General features: G+C 50.4%; 1 protein-coding gene across 2 annotated transcripts in view; it reads right to left on the bottom strand.

The window, feature by feature from the left end:
* The window catches only part of SLIT3 (slit guidance ligand 3), a 572,835-nt gene that overhangs the window by 30,736 nt on the left and 527,649 nt on the right, over positions 1-14,450 (bottom strand). For both annotated transcript variants that reach the window (XM_031689760.2, XM_072947253.1), the window contains 3 exons: positions 10,189-10,260; positions 8,251-8,414; positions 6,188-6,312 (listed from right to left, as the gene is read on the bottom strand). In XM_031689760.2, the coding sequence (XP_031545620.2) occupies positions 6,188-6,312; positions 8,251-8,414; positions 10,189-10,260 (361 nt within the window). The remainder of the gene's footprint in view (positions 1-6,187; positions 6,313-8,250; positions 8,415-10,188; positions 10,261-14,450) is intronic.

The following is a 14,450-nucleotide window of genomic DNA, read 5'->3' as shown; positions in this document are numbered from 1 at the left end:
ACTGGCCTCGCCGAGACCTAACCATGACCCACAAGTTGAGTGGGGCAGATTCAGGCTGAAGTATGGCCAGCAGACCTTGGCCCTCTGGAGTGACAACCCCCCAGAGAGTCATCTTTGGCCTGACGTGGGCCCAGGTGTTGGTATTTACTCTGAAGTTCTGCAGGTGGTCCTCACATTAGGCCAGACTGAGATCCCCTGTGTGAGAGAGTTTTGGGGTGAGTGGGATTCCTCTGGAGAAGGCCCCCTTGAAGGGGATGTCTGGGCTGAGAAGCTGCCAACCGTGTGGTGGGTGGGGAAGAGCCTGCCAGGCAGAAGGAATGGCCAGGGCAAAGGCCCGGTGGAGGGAGGCCATGGCGCAGACTACACGTTAAGACCCAGCATCTCAGGGAGCAGGCAACTCCTGGTCCTCTGCCTCCAGCTCTTCCCCTGGGATCAATGGACCAGCAGCGGGCCCAAGTCTTGGCAAGCAGTCCCCTGGAGGACCTGTGGGATCTGGCGGGGAGGCTGCTGCGTTTGTTTTGGGCTGTGGGTACGGGGTGGGCACCATGCCAGGCGGGGATGAGCATGGGAGCCTCCCTACTGCCACACCACCTGCTCGCCATCTGCCCGGGAAAATCCACTTCCCTGCTCTGCTGCTACCGCCAGTGCCCGTGACAAGTGGGACCGGGGTTCCTGGCTGGACGCTGCTGTCAGCCGTGCCCAGGCCTCTGCCTTCCTCCTACGGTCTCAAACGCGCGAGCCTCAGGCCCCGGCTCCAGCTGCTGGAAGGCACAGCCGCGTCTGTGTGGGTCTCTCCAGGCCCCGTCACAGCTGAAGGGCCCGCCAGAGGTTTCTCGGAGGGGAGAAGGAGATGCAGTTTGGGGTGAGATCTGGGTTCGTCCTAACCCAGAGCAGCGCGGGATCCCTCTCAGAAAGCCCGTGTGTGGAGGGAAGCGGCAGCACCCATCCTCACTCCCGTTTATGGCGCACGCTCTCCAGTCCATGCCTCCTGCTGTTTCACACTCATGATGGCGTGGGGTGTTCTCCACACCCCTGTGAGATGGGTATGATTGTTATCACCCCCATTTACACAGACAGGGAAGGCAGACTTGGAGGGTGAGGTGGGGTAACCAAGATCGCGCTGCAGTAAGTGGAACAGGCAGCTGCTGAACCCAGACACCTGGTCCAAAGCCAGCGCTCGGATGCTCGGTGCCGGCCACTCACCCCGCCCCTCTCAAAACACAGGCTCGGGCGTTAGGGAGGTCTGAGTGCACATTCTAGTCTGGCGGCTGCTGTGTGCCTGGAGGAAACGACTAGTTCTGAGACTTGTGTTCATCTGTAAAATGGGAATAATATCTACCTTACGGGGGCTAACGAATGATGAGAAGCCATACTCACATGAGGCACCCGGCAAGTAATGGTAGCACCGTAACTGAGAGCGATTCAGATAACGATCATGGAGATGATGGGGGCCTGAGGTAGGGCTGCATGTAGGCGATTAAAAGGCTTTCTCGGGTTTTTGGTTGCTGCTGAATAGTTCAGGAGTGTATGGATGTGTGCTGGTGGTGGTGGTGCCGGATGAATGGGCCGTGAATTGCAGGACAGGAGAACCCTGAGCAGGTCAAGGCAGGGTCCCCTTGGCCCCTGCCTGGACCAGCCTCTCTGCTCTGGGGACTCTTAAGTACCAGGGACTCCAGGTGGATTCCTCCCCTGGGGGCAGGGGTGGAGGTGGGGGCGGGTGTGTCTCCTCTAGCCCCCAAGCACTGAAATCCAGGAGGCAGCGCCTAGAACATGGTAATGTGGTAACTGGGCCTGGAGGTGGGGATTTCTGTCACTTGCATGTTCTTGAGAAACAATCACTACTGTCAGTGCCTAGCCAGTCAGCTCAGTTCAACGCTCTTCAGTCTCTGTTTTCTCAAACCCGCTAGATTTGTGATGCTCCTTGGCTACCCGCCACATCCCCTTCCCTGGTGTATGTGTGTGTGTGTCAAGGGTAAAGGACACGGCTGGGGCTTCTAGCTTCCTTTACAGGAGCTTGGGAAAAGCTACCCCCATCGAAAACCCATTTCTGAGATGGGGCCGGTAGGGCAGCTTGAAGACCTTGCTACTCAAAGTGTGGTCCTTGGACGACTAGCATTGCCATCCCCTGGGAGCTTGTTAAACATACAAGTCTCAGGCCTGATCTGAGAGCTAACGGATCAGAACCTGTACTTTAACGAGGTCTCCACGTGATTCTTGTGCACCTTAAAGTGTGAGAAGCACTGCTCTGAGACACTGAACATCTGTGTCTGAAGCTAAATGGCTGAAGAAGAAACAGCCAAAATGTATATCTGGTTTCTTCAAGTCTTAGAATAGTGGCAAAACAGCTATCCTTCGTTAAGTGTCTCCTGAACCTTGGCACTGAGGCAGGCCCAGTCCACATATGACCTCTTACTATGCTTACAAAACAGCTCTGCAGTGAGTAGTTATTCCCATTTATAGGTGGGAAAAGTGAGGTTTATAGAGAATCAGTTCCTAGTGGAGTGGTTGGGGATAGACTTTGCTGCAACAGAGAGCTGAGTTCTGGGTTTAGCACATGTGCTCCCTCGGTGTGCGAGCTTGGGTACATTTTTCAATTTTTCTGAACCTCAGTTTCCTCACCTATCAAAAGAGGATAATACAACTTAATTCAGAGGATGATTAAGAGTATTGTATGACACAAGACAGAAACAGATTCAAAGACATAGAAAACAGACTTATGGTTACCAGATAGGGTATGGGGGGTAAGGAAGGAGAAATTGGGAGTTTGTGATTTGCAGATACTGACTAGTATATATAAAATAAACAACAGAATCCTACTGTATAACACAGATAACTATATTTAAAATCTTGTAAGAGCCTACAATGAAAAAGAATATGAAAAGGAATATATATATATATACATATATGTATCTCTGAATTACTATGCTACTCATCAGAAATTAACACATTGTAAATTAACTATACTTCAATAAAAAAAGGTATTAAATGAGATAAAGCACTTACACTGCTTCTTAAAGGCCTGGCATTAAAACAGATTAATAGTAGCTGCTACTAAACATTAAACAGTGGCTGCCATGCTTTTTATGTAATACTGTGGCTTCCGAAGGTCACTCGCTAATGGATGGAAAAATGGAGATATCTGGGAATGGCTAGATAAATGCCTGTACTTTGAGCTTCATTCTGCGGGTGTCTGGTGACTGTTGCCAAATTAGCAACTCACACAGAACTACGACCTCAGTCGCTCTGCTTGGGTGGGCTTCAACCCTGGCAGGAAAGAGAGCAGGGGGAAGCAACTTGGGAGGAAGGGTGAGATGCAACCCGCAATTAAAGGACCCTCCCTGGTTCAGTCCGTTGCATTACACAGCCAAGGTGAGGAGGGGAGCCGGAGCTGCCCGAGGCCATGCGATCCGGTGGGAACAGGCTCCAGGAGGTCCTGCCGGTGTTCTTCCCCAGGGCTTGGGACACTCAGTCAAGCCGTTTCGACAGTGATGGGGATTTCCCAGTCATACCCCCCCCACCCCGTCCTGGAGTCCAGGCAGGTCATAAATGGCTAGGGACAATCATCCACACGAGTCACGCCCTGCCATCATGGTGCTTGCCAATGGACAGTGAATGCAGTGGCCAAGAGCATGTATTCTGGAATCAGTTGGCTCTGAGCTCTGCCTGACTCCCTCATCCACTATGCCCAGTTTCCTCAACCGTAAAAGGAAGATCATTTTAGGACCTGCCTCCTAAGGCTTTAATGAGGAGAATGCAAGATGATGCATGTACTTTGTTTAGTACAGTGTTAGTACTCAGTATGCACTTCATACATGCTAGCTGCTAATGGTACTGTTGTTGGGGCCATCATCACCACCATCACCACCACCACCACCATAATCATCACCACCATCATCACCACCACCATCACCACCACCACTACCATTATCATCACCACCACCACCACCACCATCAGCAGCAGCAGCTGCAGCAGGAACAATGCATCCTATACCTGCCTTGGCCCTACAGCTTCCTAAATATCAAAACCTCTGTTCAGTTTCTTCCAAAGTCTACAAGATGTACAGAATCTGGTGAGCAAAGTCCAAAACACCCTCTCTGTTCTGACACTGATGGCCAGCTCAGCTTCACCGTGTCATCAAGCGTAGTGAGAAGAAGGCTGGGGCTTCAAGCCTGGCTCCAGGACTTTCAGACTCAGGCCAAATTTAAAGAGAGGAAAGTGAGACTCTGAATTTGAAGTGATTATCCTTAAAATAGGGATGACACCACCCACCTCATCAGGTGATGATGAAAATCAGAGGAAGGAATGAATGTATACAGTCCAGGTACCCGGCCCGTAGTTGATGCTTAAAAAGCTAACTGCACGTGTATGGAATTGGGGGTGCTATAAATACATGTCACAGTTCTAGGAAAGCAGCTGACAATCCTTGAGAGTTCAGTGTCACAGGCTGAGAATCCCTGGTGAAACCAGCAACACACCACCTGCTCCTGGTGGCCCACCCCAAACCCTGGTATTAGGGACCAGCATGTAGGGCGACGGTAAGAGGCAGCCTTGTGACAGCTACTGAGTACTTACTGTTGTAGGTGCACTGCGCATGTTACAATACATCTGATTCTCACAGCAAGCCTGTGTGACAGGCCCTAGTTCGCAGCTGAGAAGCCCGAGGTGAAGCCACTGGTCATCACCACACAGCTAGGACATGACAATGCCGGGACCCACACCTGCAACTCTGTGTAACTGCACAGCCTGAGTTTTCTCCACTGAATAATATGAGGCAGTTTGAGGATCCAGGCCTCCTGAGCATGTCTGCTTAATTTCTCCTCTTCCCCTACAGTGTGTGTGTGGTTTGTGTATGTGCAGGGGCATGGGTCTGGGAGTCCCATGAGTTAGAAGCCCTGAGGTTGGCTGCGCAGGGCGGGAGGTGGTGGGGGAGAGGGGGGCATCCCACTGGCTTCAAAGGAACACTCTGGCTCTCTTATCCACGGCCCGTAGGTGGCACTCTGACACTGTCTGCTGGAACACGTCTACGGCTGAGAAAACCACCAGGGAGCCTCAATCCCCAGAGCCAGTCTGTCCCTCAAGCCTGTCACTACACACACAAATCCCCCGGGGGGCAGGAGGCCCGGGGGCGCCAGCTCCCTCCCACTCAGCTGGTACCAGGCGCGTGCGTTAGACAGGCTGCGGACTGTCTGGAAACTCTCAGCTTGCCTCGGGCTTTCAGACGGGTGCCCTGGGGAGGCTGGAGTCTGGGAAAGAGGACTCAGTCGTGGCTTTGCTGACACCCCAGCCCCACCCCAGCTGGTTAGGCACAGCGAGGGCCTCAGCTATCCAGGAAACACTCCAGGGGAAGGGGGGGATTTGGAATTACATAGACCGGGGTCCTAAACCAACCCCACTGCTTACAAACTTGGGACAATGAGTCAAGCCCTGTCAACAGCGTGGGGCCCAGTTGCCACATCTGTAAACTGGGAATTAATGAGTCCTTCCTCCCAGGGAGTGTTTAAAGAGAAAAGATGAGTAAAAATGCCAAGCAGAGTGCTTGGCACACTGTCCATACTTCACAGATGTTAGCAGGGAGGTGGGATAATGTGTGTGGATGCTTCTGGGTGAGAAGAAGGGAGGGAAGGATTGTTCTGGAATTAGCCTGGATTTCTGGGGAGACCAGAGAACTGAGATCTCCATGCCCCTGTTGGCTGACTTGAGCCTGTCAACGATGAGGGTTGGTGTAGCAGCTCCTAAGGCTTTCAATCCCCCATCCCTGTACTCTCCTTAAGCTGGAACCGGTACTTTCAGGGCTGGCTGTCCTGATGGCAGGGAGGGGAGGTGGGGGCGGAATAGGGAATCCCCTTGGAAGGAAGAAGTCAGGATGGTGGTTCAGGGGATGCCTTTGCTTGGAAGTGCTTATAGCTGAGTCTTCATTTCCCCATATTCAAGAAAGAAAATACAAATATCATGTTTCTTCCTTATCTCGCAGCCTCACTGTCAGGACTCTGGGGTTCTCTGTGATTGGCATGAATAGGAGACAGCTGGGCAGCCCCCACCAGCTCTGGGAAGGCCAGAAGTGTTGCTGCAAGTGCCATGTGGAGGTGATCTGTGGAGTTATTCGCTGGCCTCGGAGAAGGGAGGGGCAGCAGTGCACAGCGCCTGTTCCTGGGCGGGGATGGTGGGAGTCGGGGCCCCCGGCCGTACCTTGTAGCCGTAGGGGCAGGCGCAGCGGTACAGCTCCACAGGGTCCTGGCTACACGTCCCGTTGTTCTTGCAGGGGCCGGAGAGGCAGGCATTGCACTTGGCCACTATGTTGATGTCCACTGGCCCTGGACAGCAAAACCACAGAGCGTTGGTGGCAGGTCCCCAAGTAGGCTCACTGTCACACCTCCTTTCCCCTTCGCTCTGGCCCCTTCCTCAGCCAGCTCCTGGCCCCTCCACATCTATGCCCGGAGGGCAGCTGGCCCTCTTCAGCCAGAACATCCAGTCCAGCCAGAGTCCCATTAACTCAGCCATCATCCAGTGAGAAAGAAGATCACAGTGGGACATCATTCAGAAGCACTTCTGCAGTCAAATCAATTACTGTAATTAGCCTGATCCGATTTTGGTGCTAATCTGCAAACAATGCACCATAATTAGAAACCCCTTGTGTAACTTTTTATGTTCGGGAAGCCATGGGCCCGGGTTCTGTTTGGAACTCCCATTCTTCCTTCCCTCCCCATGGAGTAGTCTGTGCCAGGCTAAGGAGGGCGCAATGCCTGGGCCAAAGGCACACATACGAAGTACGCCTTGCGGAACCCTGGGGTTGGCAGGAAGAAGTAAGAAATGGCCCCACAAGACATAGCAGTGACACTGACGATGGACGGCCAGCCGTGCTCAGGTACACTCTGTACCCATGCCAGTTTCGGCTGTATTCTGCTCTCCTCAGCTTAAGGGCTGGAGGGAGGGAGGTCATTGTCCCTGCACACGGCTTTGCAACAGAGGCTGCCCCACTGCTCAGCCAACTTGGATGAAGCCCCAGATAATCAGGCCCTATTTAATGCCAGAACTTGAAATGATCCCGGAATAACAGTCATCAATTTGGAGACTGGGTTGAGATGAACCCCAGAGGGAGTCTGACCATTTGTGGGCGCGGTAAACAGAATGGCTTGACTAAGAATCTACACCAGTTGGCCCAGCCCTGGCTTCACCTTACAACAGGGACATTATCTGTCCCGGGGAGACCAGGTGTCCCAGGGACACAATGAGCAAAGGACATTAGCAGACACATGTGTGTGTAATACAAATGGAAAGTAAATTTTTGAAAAAAAAAGTTTCCCCACTAATCAAAGACAAAATATAAGGAGATAAAATTTTTCATCTATTGAATTAGCCATGATTACAAAATAAGATAAAATAATGCAAGAGTCTGACGAAAAATGCACTTACTGGGAGCATAAACTGGTTACAACCCTTTTTAGAAATCAATTTGGCAATAAGTGTAAAGATCTTAGTAATAAACATACTTTGGTGAAGTAATTTCTGTTCTCTGAATCTTATCTAAGGACATAATTTTAAATAGAGAAAGACCTTTATACAGCCATGGTAAGAAAAAAAAATGGAAATACTCTTAACAGTTCAAAACCAGGAACTGGTTCAAGAAGTTAAGGTGGAGTGTTACAGCCTGGCGGTCTGGACCACTCACTCTGGAATCAGAAAGACCTCGAATTCTCTTAACTGTGTGATGTTGAGAAGTCATCTAACTTCAGTAAGCCTCAGTTTTCTCATTTTTAAAAACAAGAATACCCCAGAGGTGTTGGGGAATGAAATAAATGAATACATGGAAAGTAAGAATTAAATAAAATAACACATGAAGACGTGCTTCACATAATACCGGCCACATAATATCTCAGTGGTAGTTTGTTATCATAATCATGCAGTCAGTCAAAATCTTACGTGCCCAAAGCGTGCTGTCGTAAAATGGGAAATTGCTTATGCTTTAAGGATGCTGGGTAAAAATGTAGGTTAAAGATTTTCTTAACTATGCAAAAATATGTAGAGTAAGAGGTCAATGGCAGCAGAGGGACTTAGGGCAGCGAATGACAAATGGACCCTTAGACGCAGGTTCACACCAGTTTCAGCATCTGAGTCTTCGTGTGACCCACAGAAGAAAGAGGGCAGTGGTTTTAGAAGTCACCCCTGATGAGATGCGCAGCTCTGACAGACGGCTGGAGACAGAGCAGACCCTCGAGGGGCAGGGAGGGGTGCAGGGGTGGGTCAGCACCTACCTTTGCACTGGAAGCGGTGGGTGGGCGTGGTGAGCAGCAGTCTGTCGGCCATGGACTCGGGGCTACTGCAGCGGGCGATGCCGGGCTCCTTGTACCCCGCCTTCACCCACTCCGACAGCCAGCGCAGACTGCAGTCACAGTGGAGCGGGTTGGTTCCCAGCGCCCTAGGGGGCAGAGCAGGAAGTCAGGGTCCCCCCGTCCCCCTGCTTGGCCCACAGGTTCTATGGTCTTGGCCTTCGGAAAAGCAGAATTTTCAGACTTTGGCTCAACTAGGGGTGTCTCACAGGAGGACCAGCAGAGACCTGATTTCCACTAGGGCGAAGGCAATGACTCCAGACTGTATCTCTAGCACCTGTGGATGTTTCAATACCACCCAAGTCCCTCCCACCTCTGAGGCTTTGCTCTCACCTATCCTGGTGAGACTCCATCCTCAACTCGACTCCAATCCCCACACCTCCAGGGGGGCTTCCTGGACCTCTGGCCCTCGGATTACCTGGCTCTCTTGCCCTGCTAAAGGGTACACTGGAGGATGTACTGCAGAGAAGGATTTGATACCCAGCAACCAATGAAGCAGCTTCAGTCCACTGAAGGGGTTCAGAACAGGCCGCCCCCCCACTTATGCTGCTTTGGCTATTGACTGTTTTGAGCTGAAGGCACTTAAGAAACAGCAGATGCAGGGAGGGCTCTCTGACTTTCCCCCTTCTACCTAAACGCAGACCAAATTTCCTTTGAGAAAGGTGCCCTCCCTGCACCAGGAAGAGAACATGCTTATCACCAGAGGTGGGGCGCTGTCACTAAAACGGATCTGTACAAACCTATGAAAATAACCCTCATCTTCCATCAGTGTCCCCCATATACTTCCCAGTCACTGTCTCATGATTTACTGCCCTAGCCCCAGCCCCTTTGTCTCCTCACAGCCCCTTAGTTTATAATTCTTTGTGTAAAAGTGTACATAAGCTTTTGGGCTAAATGGCTTCTTTGGGTCTTCATTTTCCTCTTGAAGACTCCCATGTACACATTAAAATATTAAATAACTGTGTATGTTTTTCTCTGGTTAATCGGTCTTATGTCAGGCCGGCCACAGATCCTAAGAAGAGAAGGAAGTTTTTCCTCCCCTCCACCTCTCCGCTTGAAAATGTAGGGCAGAGAAATGGTATCATCTTCCAAGTGCTGTCCAGGAAGAGAATACAAAATCTTCTGCTTATTTTTCATCATAGCCTGTAACATTTCTATTTTTTTTTTAATGAAAGGACGGGAGATTGAACCCAGGACCTCGTGCATGCTAAGCACACGCCCCTCCCAACGTGTCTATTTTTTGAATGTCTCATCATCTCTGTACATAACATATCACTGTTGTAGTATATGTGCATAATACAAAAATAACTGAATACCCAGAGAGGAGGTATGCAAAGAGAAACACTTTCCCTGGCAGAGGTGTAGTTTTGTGGGCCCCAGTCTCCCCTGTGTAAATGGGAAGGTACCACCTGATGCCACGTGCAGAAAGAATATGTGCTCTGGCACCAGGCAAACCTGGCTTTGAACCAGGTCTCTGCCACCAACTAGTTGTGCCACCCCTGGACCAATTCTTCAGCCTTTCTTAACTTCAGCTTCACCCTGTCTAGTGAGGGGATACCAATACCTTCTTGCTGTAAGAAATAAGTGAGATAATTCATCTAAAGTGTCTGGCACATAATAAGAGTTTTATGTTCGTTCTTATTAGATATTTACATTGTTCACACAACTGAGGATGCCTCTGAAGGCATCTGAAGCAGGGGATACAAAATGTGGACAATGTGCACGTGTTTTTGTAAATAAAACACACCCTGTGCATATGGAGAGAACTGTCCTGAGATGAGAGCAGTGACAGCGTTCTCCCTGGCATTGTAACAGTTTTCTGCTTTGAGCAGATGCACGCTGGGCAGAAACAGGGCTACTCACAGATGGGAGAGAGAGGTCAGGTCATTGAAGGAGCCTTCGGGGACGCTCGAGATGTCGTTGCCGTGGAGGGTTCTGAAGCAGAAGCACAGATCAGAAGGTAACAGCTCTGAACTCACTACACTCTCTTGGTGTCCCAGGCTGGCCCAGTCACCCCTCTGCGCACTCCGGGCCCTGCCACCAGCAGCAGGAGGGGGCGTCCCCTTCACGTCAGGGGCACGGATGTTTCCATGCCCAGCTCAGCAGCGGAGATGTCGGGGGTAGAGGGTTTGGGAAAGACAAAGATGGGCTTTTGAATTAGACGGATTTGGGATGGAATCAGAAACCAGTCCCTTTCAGCTGTGGAACACTGGGTAAGTCACTTTCCTTCTCTGGGCCTCCATTTTTGCACCTGAAACAGAGACAGCTGGCTACCTAATGGAGACATTGGGCTTTCAGAGGTAATGTGAAGAACTGTGTTTGAGACTGTAAGTTCCGGAGCTGGGCTGCGTGCATTCAGACCCCGACTCTGCCGCTTACCAGCTGTGTGACTGTGGGCTGAGTTACTCACCCTCTCTGGGCCTTGGTTTCCTATTGTAAAATGGGAATGAAAGTAAAAGGATTTGCCACAGCAGCTGGTTGTGGGTGCATCAGTCCATGTGGAGCCTGGCATTCTCTGAGCACTAAATGGTTACCCATTATTAACATTTATAAAAGTGTCTTGAAGAATGTCTGATACAGACCAAGAAACTGGTTCTCTCCATATCCACCTGGAGAGATTTTAAGGGGGTGGAGAAATGCTATCAATCCCAGTTCAGGTGACAGAGGGAGATTCCCTGGAGCTGGGCTTTCATCCTGAGGGGCAGAGCTGGCATCAGCTACACACCTGTGTGGGTCTCCAGCTTGTGTGCATTTTCCGACAGTACGTCTGAGAGGCCAGCAACCTGCCTGGCATTAATCACACCTCTCTTCACTCTGCGGGGGAGTAGCTGGGAGCTATTGTCACCTGCAGAGTGGTGGCACGTACTGAACTTTCAATAAATGCCTGGAGAACAGGTCTGTGAAAAAAATTGAAGAAACACGGCTCTACTGCCCAAGTAACATGAGCAAATCCACAATTCATGGGTTGTTCCCTCTGTGGAAGGATGAATCATCCACGGCCCACCAAAGGATCCCCAAACTGATGACTCACTTTGGATCTGGCCCGTGAAACGCAAGGTGGGTGACAGTGGCAGAAACTCAATGGTTTCCTTAGTGCCTCTGGGCACCGTCCCCTGGGCTGCAAAGGGAGCCCTAGTTAAACAAAGAGGTGATGAACGTTGACCATGGAAGTGTAAACAGGATGATAACTTATGAATCTGCTCTTCTGCTTTCCTTTTAGCTGAGGCTGGCCTGCCCTGGGTCTTCAGCTGACATATAGACATGAGCTTAATTACACTTAATGGTGAACAGGGCTGCTCAAGCTGGCTGAGCTTTGGCGCTAATACACATGCAGATCTCTGAGCCCCATTCCCAGAGATTCGGATTTAGTGGGCCCGAGATGCTGCATGTCTAACACGCTCCCAGGTGATGCTGCTGTTCCTGGTCCTCTGGACCACACTTAGTTGTCCCCTCATTACCATAAGCACCTCCCCTTCCCCCTCTGCCCAGATCCCTGGTCTCCTTGAGGGGCAGGGTGAAAGCTGTCCACAATACTTGGGCAGCCAGGAAATAGGATGAGGGTAACCAGTCCTCTGAAGAGTGTTCCTGGTAGCTCCTCACCATCCTGGGTAAGGGGCGGGAAGCACTTCTTAGCTCCTTCATCAGTACCATTTAGTCTCTCATTCATGTGGCTATTTATAAATCACACCGGCTCCCGCCTGCTATTAGCTTGGATGACTCCACGGCTGCTTGCTGTTTGGCAAACGCACCCAGCCCCACTGTTAGTCATTTCCGAATGCAGCTCGGGCCCCTGGAGAGGCACAAAGCCCTAATTCAAAAACACCAAATGACCCAGAGGCAGCTTTGGTGCTGTGACTCCTGCACGTCACACACCCATTATGATGAGCTGAGCCGCTGAGATCTCTCTAAACTGCAGAGTAACGGGGCTGTAATTTATTGGGACAATGCTAAAGAAACCTGCCCACACTGCAGCTTCTTGCTCCTGGTCTGGCCCCCCAAGGAGGACTCCTGCACGTCCAACCACCCTCCTAACGGATGCCAGGGAAGCGGGACAACTGTGCCCCCTCTATCCTCGCCTTCTCCTGTACACCTCACTGGGGCCCGGGGCTGGCGGACAACTCTGAACTCAGAATGACTCATCCTTAAGCGCCTGGGACGCCTTTCTCCCCCCTGACTCTTTGGAGGTGTCAAAGCAGACCAGGGAATTTCAGGATGCAGCTGAGGGCATTATTAGAGCAACAGGAGGGCAAGAGCACCCCCGTCCACGCTGGGTTGCCTATCCCCAGGTGCTCACAGTGTGTATGACAGATGGCAGGAATGTCCTTGTCCTAAATGTGTGTGTGGGGGGTTGAATTCTCTTCTGAGCAAGCCAGGCCACTCCCGGGTGACCTGGGGGTTTCCTTAGTGCCTCTGGGCACCGTCCCCTGGGCTGCGAAGGGAGCCCTAGTTAAACAAAGAGGTGATGAAGCCAGACAGCCTGTGTTCAAATCCCTGTTCTGATAATCCCTGTCTGTGCGACCTGAGACAACGGACTGATTCTTCCTGTGCCTCAGTCTTCTCATCTCTAAAATGGAGGAACTCTTAGCATCTCCTTGTGGTAGATACTTGTTTGAGGGTGTGCGCTGATCAACATCACTCTCCTCTTTTTTGTAGTGGTTCCTCCGTCTTCTGTTGGGGACTCGCCCCTCCTCACTTCTCAGTCCAAGTGGTTTGGCCTCATGGGCAGAGCTATGGCCCAGGTCTGCCCAACCGGAGTCACAGCGATGGGGCTGAGGCTGAGTATGTGGCCTCAGCGGGCCAACGAGAGGCACTTCCGGGGCTTTCTCTGGTAGTTTCATCTTGAGGGGTAGAGACACATTTCCGACAGTACCACTGGAGTTCCTGCGTCCAGCCCTAGAACCTAATGTTCTACTGACTGTTCTTCTGAATTTTTCAGTTACCTGCATCAATACATTCTCTTTTTCTGCCTGAGGTGGTTTGAACTGATTCACTTTCCCGTTAGTCAGGAAGGGATCTCATATACTGCTTGCTAAGCTGGTTGTAAGGATTTAAAGATACAATGCAAGTGGTTCAGCTGGAGCAGGACTCCATGCAGGGCCCGCACACGATGTTAGCGAGGGTTGTTGCAAGCATGGTCACGACTCCTTCCCCCTCCATGTTCTTGGACGTATTTCGGGCCACTCCTCTCAAGGCATGACCCACCTAGAGTAGAAACCTTACGCAGAGGTATCATTTCAAAGGTAGCAGTGAGTCCCGTGTTGGGATTCCAGGACTGCCGCACCTGGAGGTTCTGATGTATCCCCAGGGCACACGCCCTTCCTGACTTCTGGGCCTCTGTCGGGGAATTTATATTTCCTTTGCCTCTTTTCCCTCCGTTTTTAAAAACTGAAGTATAGTCAGTTTACAATGTTGTGTCAATTTCTGGTGTACAGCATAATGTTTCAGTCATATGTATACACACCTAGATTACTTCTCATACTCTTTTTCATAACAGGTTACAAGATACTGAATATAGTTCCCTGCGCTATACAGCAGAAACTTGCTGTTTACCTATATATAGTACTTATTATCTACGAATCTTGAACTCCCAATTCATCCTTCCCCACCCCCTTCCCCATAAGTTTGTTTTCCATGTTTGTGAGTCTGTTTCTGTTTGGTAAAAACGTTCATTTGTGTCCTTTTTTTAAGATTCCACATGTAAGTGATATCATATGGTATTTTTCTCTTTCTGGCTTGCTTCATTTAGAATAATGATCTCCAGGTCCATCTATGTTGCTGCAAATGGTATTACTTCATTCTTTTTTATGGATAAGTAGTATTCCATTGTGTATGTGTATATACATGTATATATACACATACATATATATACATACCACAACTTTATCTACTCATCTGTCGATGGACATTTAGGTTGTTTCATGTCTTGGCTATTGTAAATAGCACTGCTATGAACACTGGGGTGCATGTGTCTTTTCAAATAATAATTCCCTCTGGATATATGCCCAGGAGTGGGATTGCTGGGTCATATGGTAAGTCTATTTTTAGTTTTTTGAGGAATCTCCATACTGTTTTCCATAACGGCTGCACCGAACTGCATTCCTACCAGCAGTGTAGGAGGGTTCCCC

The sequence above is a fragment of the Vicugna pacos genome, chromosome 22, assembly GCF_048564905.1.
Source record: "Vicugna pacos chromosome 22, VicPac4, whole genome shotgun sequence".
Lineage (NCBI taxonomy): Eukaryota > Metazoa > Chordata > Mammalia > Artiodactyla > Camelidae > Vicugna > Vicugna pacos.
This window is presented reverse-complemented; position numbering and strand designations above follow the sequence as displayed.